The 25715-nt window shown below is 42.6% G+C and overlaps 1 protein-coding gene across 2 annotated transcripts in view; it reads left to right on the top strand.

The window, feature by feature from the left end:
• FARP1 (FERM, ARH/RhoGEF and pleckstrin domain protein 1) overlaps positions 1–25715 on the top strand; it is a 289640-nt gene that overhangs the window by 35461 nt on the left and 228464 nt on the right. For both annotated transcript variants that reach the window (XM_022576900.3, XM_022576901.3), the window contains exon 2: positions 21804–21997. In XM_022576900.3, the coding sequence (XP_022432608.1) occupies positions 21827–21997 (171 nt within the window). In that variant the 5' untranslated portion in view covers positions 21804–21826. The remainder of the gene's footprint in view (positions 1–21803; positions 21998–25715) is intronic.

Raw genomic sequence — 25715 nt, 5'->3', positions numbered from 1 at the left:
TCGCTGAATGAATGAAGTTTCAAGATACAAAGGTGAGGGTAAGATATCTGAAGGGTTTATAGTAATACTGTAGGACCTTGACAATTTCCCGAACTGCCCAGGTTTACTTGAGGGCCTGATGCAGCCCTGACTGTGGTCATGAGGGCAGTGAAGGCTGAGCTGGCCACAGTTAGTGCCCTTTGAAGGGGCCCCGCCTTCCTAGAGATGAGTCCCTGGGTAGGCCTCCTTCAGAACTGTTTGTGATGTCAGACAGGAGTGCTTGTCTTGGCTGTCAAGATACATCAGGTGGGCCTGGACTAATTCTTTAATTGACATTGACCTCATGTGTGGTGGAGAAAAGCATTGGCCTCTTGCAACAGGGCGTTTCCAAGTTTGGAACTCTAGGTTGGCTGCAAACTGATATGGCCTGTGGAGGTTTGCCAACACTGTGGGTATCAGACTTCCATCGGCTTCCCAGCATCCCTGTCTGCGGGGTGGTAGGGAGAGCACTTCCTCCTACCTGTTGTGTGATGCAGGACCACTTCCCATTGTGTTCCCCGGGAGGAAGCAGGACTGGGTAGCCTGATGGGTGCTGGCTGATGGAAATGCCCTCATTAACTGGGAATAAGATTTAGGTGACAGGATGATCAGGTGCATGAACTCACGCCCTCTGAAGGTTTAAGTAGATTGGGCAGCCGAGGCAGGCTTTATAAGGTTGTAATGGTCAAAAATGAGTATTTTGTTTTTGTAATCATGAAATAGTACCAGAAAAGCATTTAAATTATAGTAAAGGCCTTTAATTTTTAATACATTCTTAAGTCATTGTTCAGTGTCTGCCTAGAATATCATTGGTTGCTTTAGACCAAGTTCACAGAGGATGCCTGTTCATTTTTTTGGCCACACTTTGGTCATTGTCACAGGTAGACAGTAACTGCTTTTGATTATGTGAGAATAATGAAAGATGCTGTTAAGAAATCTGGTATTATAATGCGCAGTATAGACAAGGATTTGAATTAATGATACATTAGTTATGCAGATTATGTAAATCATAGGAGTAGAAATTCCGTAACCCAATGTGTGTTAAAAGTAAATACATATTCAATAGAGAGAATATTTACTTCTTGCCCTGCATGGTGCAAAGACATCTCAAGTTGGGCATCTCAAGTTTTTAACTTAAAAACTAGTTAAGGGGCTTCCCTGGTGGCGCAGTGGTTAAGAATCCGCGTGCCGATGCAGGGGACACGGGTTCGAGCCCTGGTCTGGGAAGATCCCACATGCTGCAGAGCAACTAAGCCCGTGCGCCACAACTACTGAGCCTGCGCTCTAGAGCCTGCGAGCCACAACTGCTGAGCCTGCATGCCGCAACTACTGAAGCCCGCGCGCCCTGGAGCCCGTGCTCCGCAACAAGAGAAGCCACTGCAGTGAGAAGCCCATGCACCGCAACGAAGAGTAGCCCCTGCTCGCCGCAACTAGAGAAAAGCCTGCGTGCAGCAACGAAGACCCAATGCAGCCAAAAATAAATAAATAAAAATAAATAAATTTAAAAGCTAGTGAAGGCCTAATGTAATAAGTATATTTTGAATTTTTTATATTCAGCTCTCCAGAACAGATTTCAGATGTACCTAGTGTATTATCACAGTTTCAGGAACAACAGCTGAGGTTTGTGATTCCCGTTAACAGAAACCTTCTGGGTGATTCTTGTTGGAAAGCTTAATTATTTTTTTTCTTTATCATTTAAGTTCTCCATCTTCATATTATACAATAGTTTCTTTACTAGAATGTCTTTATTTAGTGACCGAGATATGCTGTCTTCTGTCTCTCTTTTGCCTGTTGCCACTGTGTCACTCCCTTCTGCCCCTGTCTGTTTGGTTTTCTCGACCCTGTCTATAATAGCCTTTTTTAGCTTTTCTCTTTTTGAGCTGAGCTACTGAGGAATTGTTGCCTAGCAATGCCTAGGTGTCTGCAGTGGTCGTGGGATTAAAGCAATCTCCAGTCCTTTGTTATTTGCTTTTAAAAATATTTTACAATGGTCTCCTCTCTTCAAGGGTATTTTGCATTGATACATGAATAATTACTGTGCAAAACTTTTAAAACAGATCCTGTTCCTCTGTTGTACCTCTATGTCATCTTGATAAATGGTAACACTGAAAAATTTCCTTTCTTTTAGGCTGTTCTTTCTAGAGCTACTTTCATTATAAATCAATGTTTGAAGAAGATCCTACCTCAAAGTTTCTAACTCTATGTTTTGTACCTTTTTCTCTCTCCCAACCTTATTAGAAGCAAAATCAAGGTTGACTGATAGGTAATCTGTAGAGGTCATTTCCTTCCAAGCCAAATGATTGACAAATAACAATAGTCATATGACATTTCAAGTAAATCTATAAACCGTAGTATCTTAGTCAGCTCAGGCTGCCATAGCAACAGACCATAGACTGGATGACATAAAAAGTAGAAATGTATTTCTCACAGTTCTGGAAGCTGAGAAGTCCAAGATCAAGGTGCTGGCTAATTTGATTCCTGGTAAGTGCTGTCCTCCTGGCTTACAGCCACCTTCTCACTGTGTCCTTACGTGGTCTTCCTTGGTAGGTGTGCATGGGGAGGGGAGATTTCTTCTTCTTCTTATAAGGCCACCAATCCTATTGGATTAGGACTCTGCCTTTATGACTTCATTCAACTTTAATTACCTCCTAAAAGCCATATATCCAAATATAGTTACACTGGGGGTTAGGGCTTCAGCATACGAATTTTGGGGAGACACAATTCAGTCCATAGCATATGGTTTCTTTTCTATTTTTTTTTTTTAAACCAACTGTTACATAGGTATCTTTGACTCCAGAGTACCAATTACAAATGCTCTAAATGTGCAAACACTGGCCTCCTACCACTTCCCCTAGACCGGCTCCTGTCTCTGTCACCCATCAGTGCGCCAGGCCTCCCTAAGAGTGGACACATGACACAACCAACATGGCCAGGACATTTACACCTGCCACCATGCACCACTGGAGGCATTATGGGAACCCCAGTCCTGCCCCAGCTGTCATGGTTCCCTCTGATGCTGCTGCCCTGCTGGGCTCCCCACAATGGTCCCAGTTCTTCCTGCTTCCAAGCAAGGGTTCTGCTCCGACCTGCAGAACCCTGACCCTACTGACCCCTGGGAATCTGCCAGTGTTCGCCATCTAAGACAACATCTAAGACAGCCCTCAGCTGTTCCCCCTATGACTCTACCCTTAGTGGAGCCATCTCAGGGGTCTCTGAAACAGGTGAAATGAGCAGTGGCCTTGGGCTACCAGATAGACTTTTCAATAGAAATGAAACTATAAATTGTAGTTAGATCTTGTCCATACTGTTGGTGAACTTCGTTGTGGTGAAATGGGCTTTCCAGGGCTGTTTAGAGAACCTTTCCACCGTGTAACAGTGGGAAATGCTTTTTGGGTTCCAGATATTCATCAGTATGGGAGTAAATATTTGGAATATAACCTGTTCATAATATCTGGACTACCAAGATGAATTTCATCCCAGTTATGAAGGCATTGTAGAATACTCTTCAACTTTATTTTATTTTTAATATTTCTTGTTTCCCCGTCCTACAATATAGCAATAAAACCAACTTACCAGTTAAAGGAGAAAAATGACCACAGTCCTGAAACCTCAACCAGTCACATTCTTTGCATCTGACACCCAGACCCTGTCTATGGCATCCATAATCACTGTGCAGAAGCAATGTTGCCTTCTCTCTTTTTTTAACTTTAACATTATAACAAGTTGATTTTTCTTTGTTGCGCAGTTTTCGTGTTTATAATTTTTGATTGTACACTGTTCATGCAGCAAATGTACCATAGTTTGGTTAACCATTCTTTGGGTATTTTGAGTTGACAATTATGTGAACAAGGCTACAAAGAACACCTTCGTACTTGTAGCCTCTTCGTTCCTTGGGATGATTTCCCAAAGATAAATTCCCATAAATGTCAAATTATACGGACTCTGTAGGACTTACGGTATTGATGCATATTGGTTTCTAGATGTGTCATAGCACGGTTCCAGAAACACCAGCAGTGTAACTTTTGAGTTTTACTTGTTATTCTACTTTCAAAAAAAAAAAATCTCCCCCAATTTTTCTTTTGCCGTTTTAAGAAAAAACATTGTTTATAGGCAGATGTTTTAAACTGACAAGAAAAGTGAGGAAGCCAGAGGATTTTGTCCATGTAAGTAATAAAAAAGGACTCTGTCCCTCAGTGGACCTTCAGTGGGTATTTTAATCAAGCAAAGTAGATTTTATGAGATGTCTGTGTTTCTCCAGTCCCTTGGCTAAGCAACAAGTTGTATATAGATGAATAGATCAAACGATCAATCAATAAGATCAGTTGGGGCTCAGCAGTCTTTCCCAGTAAGATGCCACACTGCTAACCCTGATCTTCTGATAATTATGGTGGCCGAGCCACCAGAAAACCAGGCTCTTCTTACGTTTGTCCATTTCCCTTCATAGAATCTGTGGGCTCTAGTAGAAGCAGTCAGCTGACATCTTTATTCAGAGCAGTCTGGCAGAGTGGTGGTATCATACACTACAAAGGGATGTAATGTGGGGCGTTTAGTACGTTCTTATTAAATTTCCTCCTGGCATTTCTCTTTGTTAGTGCTTTGTCATCCATAAATACAATTTGCATGCCATTAAAACCTTCACTGAAGCAATTAATAAAGGATAACTGGTAAGTTACAAGGGTGGGGCCTTTTTCTGGGACTCAGTGCCTAGGGAAGATGTTCTTTAATTATTTTAGAACTTTCTGGGCATAATGTTCAGTAGCAACTGAACATAACTATAACTTTTTCTGTCACCCACGTCTTAATCCGATTTATTGCACCATCATGTCATAAACGTTTTTTCGAAACGCCTAGCCAAAATCCAGCTATATTACAGCTCTAACAATTTCTTGACATCCCAGAGTACGAATCTGTCAAAGACAGAAAGGAGGTGATTTGTGGCCTGATTTGTTATTAAGAACAAGCCATTGTTCTTAATAGAAGCCATTTTAGCTTCTAGTGATCATTGCTTCCTTTTCCAATTCATCTCAATTTATAATGATCCATTTTGACAATTATCCTTAGCAGTGCATTTTAAATTCTGGAACTACATAAAACGAATATGTCCTTTGCTTTCACTGCCTGCTTATTTTCTAAATGAATTTTCTGTTGCTTTGCCATGCTCTATAAATATTCTGCATGGATTTTTGTATTGAAGAAAAATCTATATATTCATTTAAAGAAAATTGTCCTAGCTACCATATTGGTTCCTTCTAAACACTAACAGCCTTCTGTCTCCATTTACCTATGTCTTTTTTAAACTGCTAATTCACTGCAATTGATTATCAGCATTGATCAAGATAACTATTAATCACAGTTTAAAACTTTAAGAGAAATGAAGTAGTTAATGTGGAATGGTAATAATTTTTTTATGAATGGTCGTAATAAATACAGAACTATAAGGGCTTTCAACTTTGAAACTGTTCTTTTCTGTAAAGCACAGTCAATGTGCTGCTATCTGGGGCACATGTAAATAAATCCCTGTTGATGAGCAGAATAGAGGCTCTACACAGTTGCCCTTTGTACGATGCCCACTCAGAGGCAGCTTGATTACACATGAAATGCGTGATATACATAACATCCGTGGCCTTCCCTGTGATTTATTTAGGCAAAGCAGAAATGGGCTTTGGAAGCTGAGAATGTCCCAGAGTCCGGGGTTTGAGAGGAGGGATCATGTGCTCTCTGCTCCTTATTGAAATGCACTGACACTAAGTTTTAAATGTCTGAATTCCAGATATGGGGCCATTGGAATTATATATATATATATATATATATATATATATATATATAGGCTTACTTTACTGTTTCAAAATAGTGACGACTTGCAGACATTAAGTCAGTGTTCGATTCCTTAGCACATGGAGTTGGAGCTTAAATTTATGGTTTCTTTTTACTCAGCCATAGGGTCCAGCGTCCATGGCAGCCTCTGCAAATGGGCAGCCGTGCGTCCCTTGACTTGACCTAGGTTTCATCTCCCCCTGAAGGCCCAGCTCTCTCACCTGGTAATGACTGGGGGCCTTTCTCGAACTGTCATCTGCTCTGGAGGATATGCTGGGCAGCTCCTTGGGGTATTCCTCACAGGCACACATACCTCCTCTCCCTTTCCCTGTTGGCCACGTTCCCTGCCATTTGTCCTTGAGAGAGCCTGACTCTCCTTTCGGCTTCACACGGGGATCCATTTCACGTTGGCTTTTGGACCTTCTTAAAAGAAGAAGAATAAAAATTATTTCTAATCTCACCTCCCCCCGAGTCTGTTTTGGTATATCTACTACCAGTTGCTATTCAGTGCTTATATAAATTTAAGAGTATTAATAAAAATAAAGTTGCAATTTTCAAATGCCTTTTTTGATATCTAGTAGTTGCTATGAGTGATACTGTTATTTCCGATTATAATGAATTATAATGAATGAAGTGGCTAGTTTTCCATGGGTTATTCCATCTTAGAATTCCCATTTTAAGTACTACTTATTTATAGTAGCTATCCTTTTTTGTGTCTTTCGTTACTTAAACAGGATTTTATTATGAATTTTTGAGTGCAACTTGCTTTTAAAATGTTTTGCTTGGGCTCAAGTAAAATGAGTTTGGGAGTATAACATTTTTTTTAAAAGAAAAGATTGTTTATCTGTTGAAAGTTTTGAAAAATTTCCCAGGCTTATTTATTTATGTAGAGCTGGGGGAGAGGAAAATTCCATGATTATTTTCTGATTTCTCCTTTTTTTGGTCTCTTCATGTTTTCTGTAACAGATGATATACTTTATTGTTGTTTAATTTTTACTTATTCTTTGTTTGCTTTTGTAGTCTCTCGTCTGCTTCAAAATTCTTTAGATAAAGACTGTTCATTCTTCTTCCTTATATTGGGGTAGAGAATAGTCCATTTTCCTTTAGTGGGACTTTGGTAGAACATCATTTACTTATATTTTCAATGTTAAAAATATTCTTTGTAACTTAAAATTTTTTTTCTTTCATTCATTGTCTTTCCATAAAACAGTGTTTGAGCTTGCAAATAATTGGTTGAATTTTGCTTTGTTCTCAAGAATTTTATGCTTTATGATCTGAGAATGTATACCATATACATAGAACTTCTGTTATAGGTGGATTTTTTGTGTTCCAGCAAACTTGTTTTTATTTGAAAAACTGGAGTATAATATTTTTAAAAAGTCTTTTTTTTATTTGCCATTTCTTGCTGTCCAGATATTGTTACTTCTGTCCTTATTTATTGCACTGGGTAGGCTTATATTTCTTTAGTGATTGGCTTGTTCGAGTGAGTTATAGAACGTTGATGCCTTCTAGATTTTGGCTGCTACCTAAGTGAGCGTCAGGCACCCCATTTGGGAAACAGAGCTGGTGGCCCCTCCTTTTAGGCTATGAGGTGGTTGAGGGAGAGCCCGGAAGTGAGGGGGTCGGACCAGGGCCTGGCATTCAGCCAAGAGCTCTCTTGACCTCTTGTCTCCCCTTCTCAGTTCTCCAGCTTTTCACAGCTTCTCCCCATAAAACTTGCTTCTGCAGGTACCTGCCCCGTGTAGCAGTCAGTCGTGTAGGATTGTGAGTAGTAAGCAAAGTAATGCAAATAAGTAATGAATGAATGGCACGTGTTATTAGGTGAAAGTGCTTTGTGAGAAGACGAAACAATTTGAGTGAAAACTTACGTTTCTCAGCAGTTAACAGAAATAGTAGAAGTGCTGTGCTTTAATGTCTCATTTCACAAAGCGACTTGTCCTTTGAGCCGGAGAGTGATCTGGAGCTCATTTCTCAGCCCCACTTCCCTGTCATTGTGTCCCTTTCGTGGCACGTGGATCCAGTCTGGTTTTGTATCTGTTTCTGTTAAGCAGTGTGTTCCATGGGAACGGAGGGTTTGCCTTGGGAGAGGAAGCGTAATCTTAATTTCCCTTTGGGCTTTCTTTGACTTGGCCCAGGAGCATCTGCTGTGTGGATCTCGGTTTCCCTTGATGCTCGGCAGTTTTCACTTTTAAGGGTGGTGCCTTTGCCTGCCCTTTCCAAGTTTCTTTAGTCCTGAGAACTTAATTAATTCACGGGTGTTCCATAAGTGCTCTAATCCATTGCATGAATAGATCCTTGGAAAAATCCTTGCTCATAGAAGTGAGAAATTATTTAAGACAGTTAAAAAATGCATAATTTAGAACCATAAAAAGAGAGTACACCATGGGAAAACTGGGCAGCTACATGTAAAAGAATGAAATTAGAACATTTTCTCACACTGTATACAAAAGTAGACTCAATGGATTAAGGACCTAAATGTAAGACTGGAAACCATAAAACTCCTAGACGAGAACATAGGCAGAGCACTTTTTGACACAAATCATAACAATATGTTTTGGATCTGTCTCTAAGCCAAAAGAAACAAAAGCAAAAACAAATAGGACCTGATTAACTTAAAAGCTTTTGCGTAGCAAAGAAAACCATTGACAAAATGAAAAGACAACCTACTAAATGGGAGAAAATATTTGCAAATGATATGACTGATAAGGGGTTAATATTCCAAACATACAAACAGCTTATACAATTTAATATCAAAAAACCCAAACTACCCTGTTAAAAAATGGGCAGAATACCTGAATAGAAATTTTTCTAAGGAAGACATACGGATGACTAACGAGCACATGATAAGTTGCTCATATATCATTAATCATTAGAGAAATGCAAATCAAAACCATGATGAGATATCATCCCACACCTGTCAGAATGGCTGTCATTAAGAAGACCACAAATAACAAATGTTGATGAGGCTGTGGCTAAAATGGAATCCTCATACACTGTTGGTGGGAATGTAAATTGGTGCAGCCACTGTGGAAAATAGTATGGAAGTTCCTCAAAAAACTAAAAATGGAACTACCATAAGACCCGGCAATTCCGCTCCTGAGTACATATTCAAAGAAAATGAGAACACTAATTGAGAAAGATACATGCACTCCAATGTTCATAGCAGCATTATTTATAATAACCAAGATATGGAAGCAACCTAAGTGCCCATCAACAGATGAATGGATAAAGAAGATATATATATGTGTGTATATATATATATATGCGCACACACACACACACACACACACACACACACACACACACAATGGCATACTACTCAGCCAAAAAAAAGAATGAAAATTTGCCATTTGAAACAACATGGATGGTCCTGGAGGGATATGATGCTTAGTGAAATAAGTCAGACAGAGAAAGACAAATACTGTATGTTATCCCTTATATGTGGAATCTAAAATATACAACAAACTGCTGAATATAACAAAACAGAAAAAGAGTCACTGATATAGAGGACAAACTAGTGGTTACCAGTGGGGAGAGGGAAGAGGGGCGGGGAAAAAGGGGTATGGGATAATGAGGTACAAACTACTATGTATAAAATAAGGTACAAGGATATATTATACAGCACAGGGAATTATTGGCATTATTTTGTAATAACTTTGAAGGGAGTATAATCGATATAAATACTGAATCACTGTGCTGTATACCTGAAACTAATATAATATTATAAATCAGTTATACTTCAATTTAAAAAAAGAAACAAGTACACTACACTCTTTATAGGTCTAGTAGTAATTCAGTAAGCATTGGCAGTAAGCATTTTGATTATTTGATGGATTTTCTCCTTTGATGTCCTTAGCAGCGTACATGGGTGATTAGCCTAGTAGCTTGACTGGCACCTCTGCGCTGGAAAAGGTGAGAAGCTTGGGGGAGACTGTGATCGCATCTAAAATGACTAAGGTGTAAGGTCACTGAATATTGGAGAGGGTGACAATTTAGAGATTATCTTGTCCAGGAGGGCCCATGGTGAGCGGTGAAGACCAGCCTGTCTGCAGTCTGGTCCCATGTCTGCCACTTTACTAGCTGGGTGACCATGGGAAAATTGACTTAATCTCTTTGCCTTAGTTTCCTCATCTGTAAAAGGGGTCAATAATAGTATCCACCTAACGGTGGTTGTGAGGATTAAATAAATCAGTATTTGCACAGCTCATAGAACAGTGCCCACTCTCCTCTAGAAAGGGCTACGTAAGTGTTGGTTAAATTAAAATAGTAACATATATTTTTCCACATTCTGTGAATGAGAAGCTTAAAATCCAGGAAAGTTAATTTTACTGTATACTCAAAACACTTCAAAAATTAGAATTAGAACCTGATGGACAATCTGATGGATGGTATCTAAATCTTTTCCCTTCCAGCAACCCATGGCAAAATGTGCTATTCGTCATCATTCATTTTATTAATGGACAACATTGTTTAATTAAATACCTTATTTTTTAACCAGGCTGACATTTAAATTCTTCTTTTTTCACAAGGGGTTTCACTCTTTTATTATGTTCTTTTTTTTTCTTGACATTTCATTATTTTAATTAATAATTAATTCTAGGGGAAGTGTTCCAGAAGGCGATACCCTTTATACCTCTGTTGTATTTTATTGTATCCTTTGGCCTGTAATAATATTGCCTAGTGTATTTCTCGAATAATATTCAAATGGTGAGAGAATTTCACAGTCTATTCTTTAATGGTTTAATAGAAATTGCTTTCCTTTTCCCACCCTGAAGGGAAGCCCTGTCATTTATGATTCATTGGTTTTGGGAAGCTTTAGGAAATGCTTTTTTTTTTTTTTTCTAAATGTTGTATGAAATACTGTCGTTACTCACTCCAGAATAGATTTCAGTAGAATGTTACACAGGATGTAGGACACATTTCAATGTTACCATTTATTAAAAAAAAATATTCATTTATTTATTTGGCCACGTTGGGTCTCAGTTGTGGCGCTCGGGCTCTAGAGCGCAGGGCTTAGTTGCCCCACGGCACGTGGGATCTTCGTTCCCGGACCAGGGATTGAACCCAGGACCTTGGCAGTGAAAGCGCCGAGTCCTAACCACTGGACCGCCAGGGAATTCCCTGCCAAATTTTTTCTTACAGCTGCATAGTTTCACCTTGGCTTAAAAACCACAGTGCCTCACCCTGGTCCATCAGATGCACCTCCTATGGCTTTTTGGCCCTATTATATTAGGCCGACTGAAACCTGCATCTCACCCACCTTTCTCCTTTTCACTATTTTCTCACCTCTGTTGGTCTGTATCCACCATGTGCACAGCTCCTGGCACTGCATGGACACTTCCTTACTGAATGCAGAAGGGAACTCCAGCAAGCATGTGTATATTCTCCATACATTTCGTTTCCATCTGTCCTCAGGGCTACTTAAAACTGTTAGCCTTTTCCCAAGGACCGGGCGACTTCCTCGGCATTCTCTGTAGCTTTTAAAATTCACATACTACCTATTGTCAGAAATAAACACTTTGCCTCCAACAGTTATCACTGAGTACCTGCTTTCTACTGCTGGAGAGATGATAGGTCCCCAAAAGACGAACCGTATGGTGCCACGTTCCTGCTTTGTGTGCCGCGTAGTGCTAAGTGTAGTCGCTGAATTATTACAGGTCCTTAAAAATGCTTGTGAATGGCGATGATCCCAATTACTGTGACATTTCAATGACAGTATACTTTAAACAGTCTGTTATTTTCAAGGATGTTGAGTAAGCAGATCCAGTAATAGATTGCACCCTCCTTATGGGTTAGACAGGGGTTAGGTGCTTTCCACAGGTATTTGGAAAGGCTGACCAGTGTCAGTTGGTGACAAAGAGAGAGGACTTTCCGTCGTGAGTGGATGAGAGTGCTGCCGTGTGTCAAGTAGAGCGAGCTTGACCACAGCCTAAGAAATGCAGCCTCTGGTTCCACTGCAGCGCTGTTGTTATGTGGGAACTGAGAGACGCCGCCAGCTGGTTTCTTATCTTCCAGAAGACCACCTTTCTCCTTCCATTTTATTTACCCAGGCCTTTTAATTAGAGGAGAGAATGGAGGGGGAGTTAAAATTTAATTTTGTACTCTCAGAATCACGGATAAATGGACATGATGAAAATGTGAATCATTGGAGATTTTTTTTTCTGGTTTCCTGTTTTTTTATTTCTATTGGAGTAAAAGCGCCTTCTCTTCCCAATACCTTTTACTCCTGACTCCATCCTGCATGTTTTTGTCCTTGCCTGTCTATTTCAGGGAGGAAGTAGGTTCTACCAAATCAGCGAAAAGGCAAACAAAAGCGTTGTCTTAAGTCGTTTTTAGAACAAGGTTGGAAGACAAATGAAAATGTCCTGGGAAAAGGAATGCCACTTTTTCTTGCCAAGAGCTGTTGAAAGAATCAGTCTGGTGCATGTGTGAAATGTGGTTTTTTTCTCAGTGAAGGTGTTGAGTAAGTGCTTGATTTGTGTCAGGTGGATTTACTTACCTCAGCTGATCCTCATGGGGACCCTTGGCCATAAGTGGCAGCGGTCTCGGGCTGGAGCTTGAGCTAGGAGCTGCTGGGAGGCTTGTTAAAACCCAGATGCGGGCCCACCCTCCCTGATTCAGCCGGCCTGCGCGGGGGCGGAAAATTTGCATTTCTAATGAGCTCTCAGGTGGTACTAATGCGGCTGGTTTGCAGCCACAGTTTAAGAAGCCCTGCAGGCGGTGGTCAGCTTTCTTTGCGTCTTCTAGGAGGATGACCCTGTAGTGGAGACGTGACTGCCTGAAGTTCTCATAGCCCCCGAGTCGGGCGGGCCCTTGCACTATGACAGGAGGAACATGTCATGCTCCCAGGTAATGCATTCAGGCCCCCCCACTGCCCCTCTGGGCTTGGAATTGAGCTCGCAGTGCAGGAAAAGAGGAGAAAGACCTGGAAAGCAAGTGGAATATAAGCCCAATACGAGCAAAATGCCAGGGAGAAGAAAGTAAGCCTTCCCTCCCCCACCCCCAAAGAGTAGATCAGGGAAGGCCTTCTAGAGTCGTTGACATTAGAGCCGGTAAAGAGGAATATTTTAGGAGGAAGAAGCAACAGCAGCCGCCACAACATAGGAAAATGCAGCCACGCTGAACAGTTTGTTTACAGGGAGAGAAAACGGGGCAGGTCATTGAAATGCCGGGCTGGGAATTTTCACATTTATGTTGTTATTGATAAGACTCAGGTTTTTGAGTTAGAAGGTGTGGTTAAAACTAGACTTTGGAAATAACCTCTGCGACGTGAGAGACTCGCTCTTTTGCTCTGAGTTGTCCTTGAAGTACTTCGCAGAGATTTGTTAGGGGGATTTAAGATAGCCTAGTTAATTTTTTTCCCACTAGGGTTGGAGAGGAAAGACAGTGAAGAAATATTCTTTATCAGGTTTCCACAGTTCAGTTCTCTTTTCCGTGGTGGGTGAAATGGGGCACCCAACTTCCCAAGAGTTGATATCCTGGTCCCCCTTCTCCCAAATGATACAGCGGGCCTGACAATCCCTCGCCTGTTTGAAGCGTCTGGTTGATGTAAAACAGGTGATCTGCAGTCGCTACTTCTGCTCACAGACTTTTTTGAAAGAAGTAAATCTATCCGCCCGGATAGCTGTTTTTGAACTTTCTCAAAACCCCTTATCTAAGTCCTGTGAAAGGCCAGCCGTGGCCGCCTGTGTCCTGGAGCAGCTGCTGGGCCGCGCGCCTTTCTGGGGCGTCTCCCCCTCCCTGGCCTGTGGCTCCCCGGGGACAGGAGCACAAGGTGGCTTTGTCACCTGGCACCTAAGCTGGAGTGAACAGGCACTGGCGGAGGTTACACATGCTTTGCCCTTTGCCCTCCTGGGAGTCTCACGTGGTCAATCATTGTCCCCGCCCGCCCCCCCCAAACTGGCAAACGCCAGCCCCTGCACCGTCAGCGAGAGGCCCTGGGCGCTCCGGCGGCTCTAGGACCCAGCCCCGTAGCTTCCTACAGATCTACCTCTTGGGCTGCTGCTTCTGTAAATTATTCACTTCCTATGAATTTTTCTTAACCTGGAATTTTTCAGTGGCTTACATTTAAAACTGGAAGGAAGACCTCTTGCCAACCTTCTGCTCGTCAGCCTGTTTTGAATGATAATTGTCACCCTTGTTTACTGTGATTTCATCTTAGTTGATTTCATGCTTTAAAGGGGATGGGGTGGACAGCAGGCATCTGTCCTTTTAGAAAAATGAAAATTTTTAAATTGTCTTAATTTTTGTCTGAATTGTACAAAATATTAAAGGTCCCCAAAAGTGTGCAGTGGAAAACACCTCTCAGAGCCTCCTCATTGCTGTCTGCAACCATGTCTCTGGAGCCAGCTCTCCTCCCTCTGCCCTTCCAAGAATATTCATGTGTGTGTCCACTTACATATCGTATATTTAATATATAATTTACATATCATACCTTTGGCCTGTTTTCAGTTCAAAGGATTTTAGTAAATTTACAGACTTGTGTGACCGTCACCACAATCTGGTTTTGGAACGTTTCTGTCACCTCCAAAAAGATCTCTATCCCTCAGGCCCTTTGCCGTCAGTCACAGCTGCTACCCCGACCCAAAGCAACAACTTTCTGTCTCTCTAGATTTGCTTTGTCTGGATATTTTCATATAAGTAGGATCATATGCCATAGAGTCCTTTGCATCTTTCATTTAGCAAAATGTTTTGGGGTCTCATCCACGTTGTACCGTGTATCTGCATTTCATTTCCTTTTAATGATGAGTAATAATAGTCCCTTGTATGGATATACCACATTTTGTTTATCCATTCACTGGGTGACGAACATTCGGATTATTTCCACTTGTTGACTATTTTTAGCTCTAAACATCTCCATACACACAGTCTTTGTGATGACATACATTCTCCTCTGTCTTGGGGAGATACCTAGGAGTGTAATAGCTCAGTCACCAGGGGAACCCAGTTGCTGGGTTGTATGCTAAATTTATGATTAAATTTTAAGAAACTTCCCCAATATTATCCAAAGTCTGCACCTTTTTGTATTCCCACCAGCCATTAGCAATGTATGAGAAATTCCATTTTTTTCCCATTCTCGGTAACACTTGTTACTGTCCATTATAGTGGGTGTGGAATATTATCTCATTGTGGATGTAATTTGCATTTCCTAGTGAGGGACAGTGGTGAACATATTTTCATGTGCTTATTAACCACTTGTATATCTCTGGAGATTTAAATTCTCTTTATTATCAGTTTTAAAACATATGGTAACAGTTAACTTAAGGCCTCTCACCATCTCAACTCCTTCCCCTGCCAATTTTTTAATTATTTCTACGTTGTCAGGAATTATAATATTCTGCGGCTATTACAGTGATTTTAGCCTTCCTCTTACAGTATAAATGGATTTAAAGTTTACCAATAATTGTTTTTCCTTGTTTCACCACTTAGCCTCTAGTTTTGCTGTTTATCCTTTAGTAGCTTCTCCCAGAAGGGCTTGAGTTCTTGACTATTTTAAATGCTTCAATGAAAATTCAGCTAGATTCCATGTTCTGATTCATCTTTTATTTCTTGGAAGATAGTTTGGTCAGTTAAACATTGAACGTGTGTTATCGAATGCAAGTTTGTGTGCCCAACACACAGTAAGGCCAAATAAACTGAAACGTCAGAGTTTGTAGCAGAGAAAGGCTTATTGCAGGGCTGAGCAAGGAGAATGGGTGGCTCATGCCCCCAAACCCCCAAACTTCCCAAAGGGTTTCAGCAAAGCATTTTTAAAGGCCAGATGAGGGAGGGGGTTAGCAGGGTGTGTGATCATCTTGTGCACAGTTCTCTGATTGGTTGATGGTGGGGTAACAGGGTGGTTAACTTTATCACTCCTTAGGCACCACTAGGTCTGGGGGCCACTCACCAAGTAGTTAATTCCTTCCATTTGTTGGTGGTTTTTAGCAACTGAAAAACTCAGCAAAGATGCCTGAGATACTGTTATCGGGGTACTTCACAGAAGAGCTACAGCAGAGGATATGGGGGAGTAGTCTGTCCCAGGCAGGCCCCATAGGGTCCTGCTCGGTTACAAATGTTGCTGTGGAGTCTGAACTTTTATCCCCTCCTTTGTTTTTTTTGAACTGTTTGCGTAGATGCCCAAATAATTCCTTCTTAATATTTTGAAGATGAGTGATGACACAGGAAACTTCAGGTGTTCATCATTTTAGTTATTTCTGGGATATGATATGTTCATTTATTATGGAGAATCTTTTATTTCTGAAATGTCTTCCTGAATTATACCTTAAAATGTTTTTCTTGTTCCATTGAGGTTTTTTTTTTTTCGTTTAGGGACGCCTATTATGGGTGTGTTGGATTTCTTTTCTTTGTTTTCCATATTTATCATTTTTCTGTTCTAAATCTTTTGCTTGCTTTTCTCCATCTTTCCCCTCCAGACTCTCATATTTTCACCAGTGTGTATTTCCTTTTAGCTGCTTCCGTTTGATGATTGTTAAAGCAGCCCAGACGGACTAAGACAAAGTACCATAAACAGGAAAACAACAAATTTATTTCTCACAGTCCTGGAGGCTGGAGAATCCAAGATCAAGGGCCAGTGGATTTGGTGTCTAGACCCACTTCCTGGTTCATAGATGGCAGTCTTGTGGTATTACTTTTCCTCACATGGTGGAAGGGACAAGAGAGTTATCTGGATGCTTTTCATAAGGACACTAATCCCATTCAGGAGGGCTCCACCCTCACCATCCAGTCACCTCCTGAAGGCCCTGCCTCCAAATACCATCACATTGGGGATTAAGTTTCAGTGTATGAATTTGGGGGTGACACAAACATTCATTCTATATTAGTGACTTTGTTTTTGGCTGTGCCACATGGCATGTGGGATCTTAGTTCCACAACCAGAGATTGAACCCATGCCCCCTGCAGTGGAAGTGTGGAGTCTTAACCACTGGACCTCCAGGGAAGTCCCAGTAGTGATGTTTTTATTCATTCTTTTTTTTTCACCCTGAGGTCTGCCCTCATGCTTTATTTCCTTCTCATGCTTCCCTGAACTCCTGTAAATCCTCTTCTGTTTTTGTAGATAGAATCAGTTATTTCTTTGTTTTGTTAATTTATGACAGTGTGTTTGGGCAAAATTTTCATCTGTTGCATATAACATTGCTTTGGTGGTGTTTTTCATCTGTCATTCATTTTCATTTTCCTCTTTTTGCAGCATCTTTGTAAAGGTCCTTTTTTGTTATTAGATGAATTCTTTATGAACTAGCTATTTACAGGAGCTTCACGTGAGCAGGAGACAGGGCCATGTCCCATGCCAGTGGGGATTCTTGTGACCTGAGGTTGCGTGCGTGCGTGTGTGTGTGTGTGTGTAAGTAATCCTTTCAACCCTTATTTTTCTCTAGCTTGCTGAGACTGGTTGTGTTCCTAGTGGGGTCTCTCTTTTTCACTTTGCCTTGGCAACAGACTGCTTCCTGCTAATATGTCTTACCTGTGTGGTTTCTCATTCAATTCGACCTTGCCTGCTTCCTGATTTCTCCCACCACACTGCATCCAGGGAAGCTCTTAGTGCTACCTGCGTGTCTGTTGCCCTTCTTTTCAGAAAGTTATTGCTGGATATCCTACTTATTTGGGGAGCATGGCTCTGGCAGGCATGGGGTCTCCAAGAATTTTCCTTCTCTGTCTGACCTTCACTGCAGTTTGGCAACTCTTTCTCATGTTTCATGGTTCAAAGCTACAGATGTCTTCCAGGTTCCTCTGGGATGGAGTTAGCATTTTTGTGTGTGTTTTCCTTATTGCTTTTGGGTGAATTCCAAGAGGAAGCCTTTAAGCCAAGAGACTATAACAAGACAATTCTAGTTTTTTATCTTTTCTTTGCCAGTTAAAGTTTTTACTGCTTTTTTGTTGTAGTCATTATTTCCTTTTTAACTAACTTTTCACATAGATCTAAAGAAGAAGGTAGTTTCACAAACAGCTCTTTACTTTTAGGTCTGGAATGATCATGTTAGTAATAACATGGTACAAGGAAAGAAATATTCATCTTTTTTACCTTGACTCTTTCTTAAGGAATTCAGAAGTTGGAGGAAGTTATGGAGGTAAAGTTGGAATAGAGCATGGATTGCTTTATAAACAGGAGGCTTTTAGGTTTCTTAGGTATGTGATGTAGAAGGCTGTGTTTTATTACTGGATTCACCAATTTTGCTATCCAGCATCGGTTACGGTTACCCATTCATGACTTGACAGCGTTCCTCAGATATTCCCTTGACATTCTTAGGCTGCTCCGCTCAAAACTCTTGGCTGGATTTATGTTTGAGTTAAACAGCACTTTCCATGAACAGTAACAATCTGCCTTCAGCTATAAAAACAAAAAGTGTGACATGCTTTGTTGAAAAGTTAATATCCAGAAGTAGGACAAATATAGGCATGAGATCATTTGAAGACTAAAAAGAGATGAAGTTAAGGTACCAAATGTCTATTAATCACTGGCTCAATTTAATTTTTAAGTGCCAAGCTGTTAAAAATCACAATGTTCTTCTGGGGATCTTGGGCCAGCGTGGAGAGAAAGGGTTCCATTTCGAGGATGAGAGCCTTGCTCTTTGCTTAGGTAGGACAAAGAGAAAATGAGTTTAGAGCACCTTTAAGGTGGGGTGACGTGAGAGAATAAACCCTGACCTCCCTGCCGTCGGCTCCCTGGATGGGCATCAGAGCCACAGCCCGGACCTACCCCTCTCAACTCAGAGCGAGAAGAGGCCAAGTGGTCAGGCCCAGCATCAGTGATTGAGGACAGGGCCTGTCCATGCTGGTGGAGTGCGGGGAACAGAAGGTGGGGTTGGAGGTGAGCAGTGGAGGATGTTTACAGAGGCAGGGAGGGATCAACACCAAAGTAGGAATGAGTGCAAAGAGGAGGCTGGCAATGGGGAAGGCAAACTGGACTGATGTGAAAGCTTTCTTTAGTGCTTGTGTTTATTTTTAACCATGAGACCATGAATAGAAAACATATAGGGGAATAATTCTGCCTGGTTTGTGAAGATTATTTTAAACACAATGATGCCATAGTTAATTAGATCTATACCAGCCACATTTGATTCATTGAACAAATGTAGGTGATCTGTTTTTCACTTCGGTGTAAAGCATTGTAGATGAGCAAAGTCTAGTTGTGTCTTAAGACCAAGAGACGATTAAGCAAAAGATAATCACATAATCAAACAGATTGGAATTAGGTTCTTAAAAAAAAACTTATTTGGGGGAGAAATCAGAAAGGTACTTACTTGTATAGCAGACCTGTGAAATCATAGATGGACATTCAAGAAAGGACTAGTAGTTCTCAAAAGGCTGGTCCTTAACTAGCATGGTGACACAGAAGTCCAATCTCAAAGGATTGCATAGGGACGAATAATAATCTCTTACAGGCTTTGGTGGAAAGTTGGTGGGGAAAATGAGTGTGGGAGAAATAAGTAGTAAATGGTGTTTCCTGGGTGGTGGTCAGGCCCTCTCCCTTTTCAGTCAAAGGGTGTGTCTTTTTAGGCCAGGGTGGTTTGATCCAATGACCCATCTTATTGAGGTGACTCCATAGTTTCTACTCTACTGACCTCAGGGCCAGCCCTCTGTGTCACAGGGAGAATGTTCGAGGTTTCACTGAGAGGAAGGGGAGGTTCCCATATGGAATTTGGTGGGAAACTTCTGGGAAGGAACCTGACTGACCCTTCAGGAGAAGGAAGAGCGTTAGTCAAGAAGAACCTACAAAATGAGGCTCACAAACTGGATGTTTTTTCCTGAAGAAAAGAGCTGAAGGATGACTCGTAAGATGCAGCCCTAAGGTCTATACCTTACACCACAGGTGACCCTTGAGTGCCCCTTCTGTGACTTTCTTTGTCACTGAGACAAAGGGTCATTCTTTCTCTGCCTCTTCTCCATCGGCCCTTGTGTGAATTTACTGCCATAACAAAGTCCCACAGGCTGGGTGTCTTAACAGAGATTTATTTTCTCACAGTTCTGGAGGTCGGAAGTTTAGATCAAGGTGTTGGCAGGGTTGGTTTCTCCTGAGGCATCTCTCCTCGGCTTGCAGACGGCCACCTTCTCCCTGTGTCCTCACATGGCTTTTCCTCTGTGCATGCCTGGTGTCTCTGTGTGTGTGCAAATTTGCTCCTCTTAAAAGGACACCAGTCAGATTGGATTAGGGCCCATCTTAATCACTGTTTTAAATTGGTCACCTCTTTTAAGACCCTGTCTCCAAATGCCGTAACATTCTGAGCTACATGGGGTTAGTGCTCCAAGGTAAGAATTTGGGGGGACACAGTTCAGTCCATAGCAACCCCCATGGCTGGGCATGTTTGTTCTTTTTGCTTTTTCATTGCCATGTCCCCCCCCCACCCCTTTCACATTCACTCTCACCCTGGCTTTCACTTCTACAGCGAGATGGACTCTGAACCCAAAGCCCCAATCCAGCTCCACCTCCACCACAGCCTGCTGGATATCCTTTTAAAGCCTTCAATGTGTCCCCAGTCACACACACACCTTCCCCTCCCACTTCTTCACTTCTGCCCTGATTTAAAACTTTCTGGTCACTGTTATACTTTAATCTCCTTCTTCTCAGTAGCTAACCATTTACAACACCGGGTTAATTTTTCCATAAAAGTGGGTTTCATAGCATCATCTTTTTATTTCCGTCGCCACTGTTCAAGCTGATCCCCTCGAGCTCAAATTGTTGCCTTAGCTTTGTAACTGGACTCCCCCAACCCCTGCCAGCCCGTCTCTTTTTCCAGCGCATTAGTAGAGATCATCTTCACATGCATTTCTCTCAAGTTCTACCTTCGTCGTGTCATTATTCTTATTCAGTGACTCCCTGCAGGGTGAAGACCACATCTCTCAGCTAGGCCTTTGATGTCCTTTGTGGTCTGATTCCAACCTAGTTTCCAAATGCATCTTTAACTCTGCAGCACTGATTCTCACTTGTCTTCCTAAATGCCACCTGATTTCTGTCCCATAGCTTTCTTGATGCTGTTCTACTTCCCTGGAATTCCTTCTCCTTGTGTGTTCCTGTCTCCTTCCAAGCATTACCCAACGTTTGAGACTCAGTGGAGTTCAGTTCCTACCTTCTGCATGATGGAGAAGATAACTTTGTCAATACTGTAATACCTAGAATGGTTTCCTGGGAGAGGGGGAACAACTGCGGGAGGGTGGCAGGAAAAAAAATTAATTAGGACGAAAAGAAGAAATCGAGAGAAAAGACCCTACCTGACATCACCTGGGTTTGTGTGAGTGTGTGTTTCGTTTCCTCAATCAGATTATAAACTCGGGAGCTAGAAGATACGTTTTATCTATTTATCTTGATAATGCCCACATTACTTGGTATGTTCCATGATCCATAAAAGGTAAACTAATGGGTGCTAATGATATGGGTTAGGCACTGCTCATTATCTTCCCAGCAGACCGCAAGTGTGTGAAAAGTGGTGCCTAGCTCATGGTAGACCCTAACTAATAATACGTAGAACACAACTGAATCTATCGTATTAAGAGCTGACTGTAAAACTAGAAAAGGATAAACTATGTAAAAGTATGCAGAAGGATGGGGCTTCCCTGGTGGCGCAGTGGTTGAGGGTCCATCTGCCGATGCAGGGGACACGGGTTCGTGCCCCGGTCCGGGAGGATCCCACATGCCGCGGAGCGGCTGGGCCCGTGAGCCGTGGCCGCTGAGCCTGCGCGTCCGGAGCCTGTGCTCCGCAGCGGGAGGGGCCGCGACAGTGAGAGGCCCACATACCGCAAAAAAAAAGTATGCAGAAGGATAAAATATGCACAAATATTTGCATGCCTTGAGTGGCTAAAGGTGACGCTGTGTGTGAATGAGCCGAACGCTTATCAGCTCGTGTGATTCCTGCACGGGGGGTGGAAACTGGCCATCTTGTGCTTCGGGGACGTGGCCACAGTGACCGGCAGAAGGCGACCAATGTTACTAAGGTGGTCTCAGTGAGTCTCCTGATGTATTTTTTTCTCTCTGCTTCCTGCAGGCATCATATAATCTGCTCTCATCATGGGAGAAATAGAGCAGAGGCCAACTCCAGGATCGAGACTGGGGACAGCGGAGAATTCGGGGATCAGTACCTTGGAACATGGACAGAAGCCTCCCCCGACGCCTTCAGGAAAACTCATGTCCGTCAGAATCCAGATGCTGGATGACACCCAGGAGGCCTTTGAAGTTCCGGTAAGTCGGGGGCAGCCTTCGGCACGGGGAGGCTCGTGTCATTCCTGCGTTTCGGTGACGCGAGGTGGCAGGTCTGTGTGTTCAGCGGCTCCCTGCCCACCCTCGCCGTCCTCCTCTGGAGCGTCTGGTTCCGAGCTGTCAGTTTTTGGATTTATGTGTGGACCGCGCCCTGTGATATCAGTGGGTGTGTCGTTTGAATTTTACTCTGATTTTCCATATTCAAGTAGATATCTGTGTGTACATGCCTACGTATGTATTACTTATATATTTGAATCGGAGGGAACTGTGGTCTGCGTCTCAGTTTAATTTGCTCGTTACAAGCAGTTCCTCTCAACGTCGATGCATGTGTGTGAGCACCCCGTTTCCCTAGGTTACCGGCAGGAAAGTTCTGAGAAAACCATCAAAGACCTGAATGGGTGTTCCGACATCAGAGAAGTTGCCGTGCATGTTTGTGGGTGGGGAGTCGGGGTGCAGAAGAACCCTGATCCCAGCCCCCAGTGTGGCAGCCCTAGAAGGGAAGAGGCCCCATCCCAGGGGCGGACCAGAGTGGGGTGTCCAGGAGCCGGGCAGAGAAGAAGGAACGGCAGCCTTGGCCTTGTCCATCAGCTAGAGCTGCATGCCCCCGTGGTTCTGGTGTCTTCCTCAGAGCCCCTGCCTCATGGCCCCTTGCCCTCCCTCATCCTTCTCTCCAGCCTCCTCCTGAAATCCGACCGCTGCTAGCGGTTCGGGAACCACCACCAGTTAGTTCTGTGCAGATGCAGGATTTGTTCCCGTGGCAGGGAGAGTGCAGACGTGTGTGTCCACCTCTGTAGAACCCTGACTGCAGTCTCCTCAAGAATGAATTAGCCTCCAGAGAACTCCCAGCACCCTCTGCCTGTTTTCTGTGTTCTCCCTTGGGTACCACACCCACATCTCACATGGCTTGTGTGTGGGGGGAGGAAGGAAGTAACTCTTGAATTCCAAACAGCCAAACTGTAAGCGAACTTTGGGAACATAACGTGTTTTTAAAGTGGAGACGATCCATCAATTATTCCCGATGGCTAGAGCAACTAAAACTTAACAGTTGGCATTCATGTCTGCATCTCGTCATTTAATGGTTTATGTAATGTGATTCACTAAGTCATATTCATTTCAAAGACTGTTGTTCAGAGGGTGTGAATTACCATTAAGTGTCTCAGGGAAGATAAACCTCAGAAAAGCTATGTTTAAACCTGCCAATTTATTGCACATTGCAAACAACCTTTGTATCTTTCTAATTTACTTGTTGTGGAATTCCTGTCTCTTCAAGGACTTGAACTTCTTCATATTCTGAGGCACAAAGCCGTTGCTAATCTGCTGAAATTGTGAAAATAGATTGAGGGGCACACCTGCCAGCCTGGTAGAGTCAGGCCTTCTGCAGCATGTCCCAGCCTCCTCTCCTCCCCGCGCCGCACCCCACATCCCTCCCGCACCCTGCCTCCTTTCTCTTCATTGCCAGACTGGTTTGGTGAGGTATTTCATTTCAGTGTTTCCTCTTTGGTACTGCTAAGGACTTCTGAGCCCAAGTCTCTAGCAACGCATTCTTTTTTCTTTTTCTTTTTTTATCATCTTTATTGGAGTATAATTGCTTTACAATGGTGTGTTAGTTTCTGCTTTATAACAAAGTGAATTAGCCATACGTATACATACATCCCCATATCTCCTCCCTCTTGCGTCTCCCTCCCACCCTCCCTATCTCACCCTTCTAGGTGGTCACAAAGCACCGAGCTGATCTCCCTGTGCTACGTGGCTGCTTCCCACTAGCTATCTTATTTTACGTTTGGTAGTGTATATATGTCCATGCCACTCTCTCACTTCATCCCAGCTTACCCTTCCCCCTCCCCATGTCCTCAAGTCCATTCTCTAGTAGGTCTGTGTCTTTATTCCCATCTTACCCCTAGGTACTTCATGACCTTTTTTTTCTTAGATTCCATATATATGTGTTAGCATACAGTATTTGTTTTTCTCTTTCTGACTTACTTCACTCTGTATGAGACTTTAGGTCCGTCCACCTCACTACAAATAACTCAATTTCATTTCTTTTTATGGCTGAGTAATATTCCATTGTATATATGTGCCACATCTTCTTGATCCATTCATCCGATGATGGACACTTAGGTTGCTTCCATGTCCTGGCTATTGTACATAGAGCTGCAGTGAACATTGTGGTACATGACTCTTTTTGAATTATGGTTTTCTCAGGGTATATGCCCAGTAGTGGGATTGCTGGGTCATATGGTATTTCTATTTGTAGTTTTTTAAGGAACCTCCATACTGTTCTCCATAGTGGCTGTATCAGTTTACATTGGTGTTCCCGTATGTGGTTTGGACCGAGGGCCAGCAAGTGCTGCTGTTGTGTGCATGAGCTACAGGAAGCATTGTACTGTATTCACTTGCAGTTCTTGTTTCCCTGAACCAAAGGATGTCAAAACTCTGGTCCTAGCTACTGCTTAGCTAGGAACTGTATAGGAACTCCCTGCCTAAGAAATAGGAATAGAAGTGTGTTTGCGTCTTTTAAAAATGATTTTACCAAAAAAAAAAAAAAATGATTTTACTTGATAATTTCTGTTGTCTGTGCTTTGCATTTGTAACTCCTCTGCCTGGAAGGTTTCTCATACCACCCCCTTCCCACATAAACTCCTATGCATCCTTAGAGGTCCTGTCTGTTTTACCCAGATGCCAACTTCTTGAGGCAGTGGCTGGGGGTGTTTTCTTCCCCCATTTCAGACTTCTTTGCTCATACATCTGTCAGGGTGGAGCTGGACCCCTGAGATCCAAATCCCAGCTTCATCTACTGACACATTAATCACCTTGGGCAAGGTACTTAATCTCTCTGTATCTCAGTTTTCTCCTCTGTAAAATGAGGCTAATCAAAAACCCTACCTCATTTTATGAGAAGAAAAGAGTTGATACAAATAAAGGAACAACTCTTGGCACATACTAAGAGCTTGGGCCATAATATGATTAGTGGTACCAGTGGGCATTTGCCGCTTCACTGTTGGCTTCTTGGGGCTGGGACCTTACCTTATTGTCTCATCCCCAGCATCTTGCACAGCGCCTGGCATGTAGTAGGTGCTCATTAAGTGCTGACTGAATATTAGGAGTAGACTGAATCTTACAAGTAGAATTAATGCTATTGTTAATATTTTCACATGCCTCATCCATTCATGTTTAATTTTTATTTTTGGCGTTGAGTCAGGATGTTCCTTCTCAACCCATGGGCAACAGATGTTTTCCATAACTGCCTGTAGAAAGGCAGCAATCAGCATTTTTATTGACTAAGCTGATTCTAAATTGCTACCTTGTGGTCTTTAAGAACAGAATCAGCCAGGTCTCTGCACAGCTGGGAAGCATCAGGCTGGCTGTGGTGACTCAGCCGCTGTGCTTGGGATTGGAGCGGAGGGACATAGGATCACAAGAGACCCAGCTCCCCATAAGTGCTTTAAACCTTGCTCCAGAACTTTCTGCTGGGGATTCATCAAGGCCAAGTGTCTGAGCCTGGAAGTGTCCCCTTAGCCCACACGTGCTCCCTCCTCAGGTTGGGCACCCCACAAGGATGGATCCTGCTCGATAATTCACATTCATCACACACATGAGCAGGCACTTGGCCAGAAGTCATTACAGTTTGCCTTGGGGGACATTCTTCCATGAACCACAGCTTTCCTTGGGGGATTGAGTTTCCTGGGCCTTTCCTAAGACT

Source organism: Delphinapterus leucas, chromosome 18, assembly GCF_059928025.1.
Source record: "Delphinapterus leucas isolate spDelLeu-1000000601 "Yukka" chromosome 18, BTC_Dleu_Yukka2, whole genome shotgun sequence".
In the NCBI taxonomy this organism is placed as follows: Eukaryota; Metazoa; Chordata; class Mammalia; order Artiodactyla; family Monodontidae; genus Delphinapterus; species Delphinapterus leucas.
Note: the sequence above shows the minus strand (reverse complement) of the source record. Positions and strands in the feature narration are given on the sequence as shown.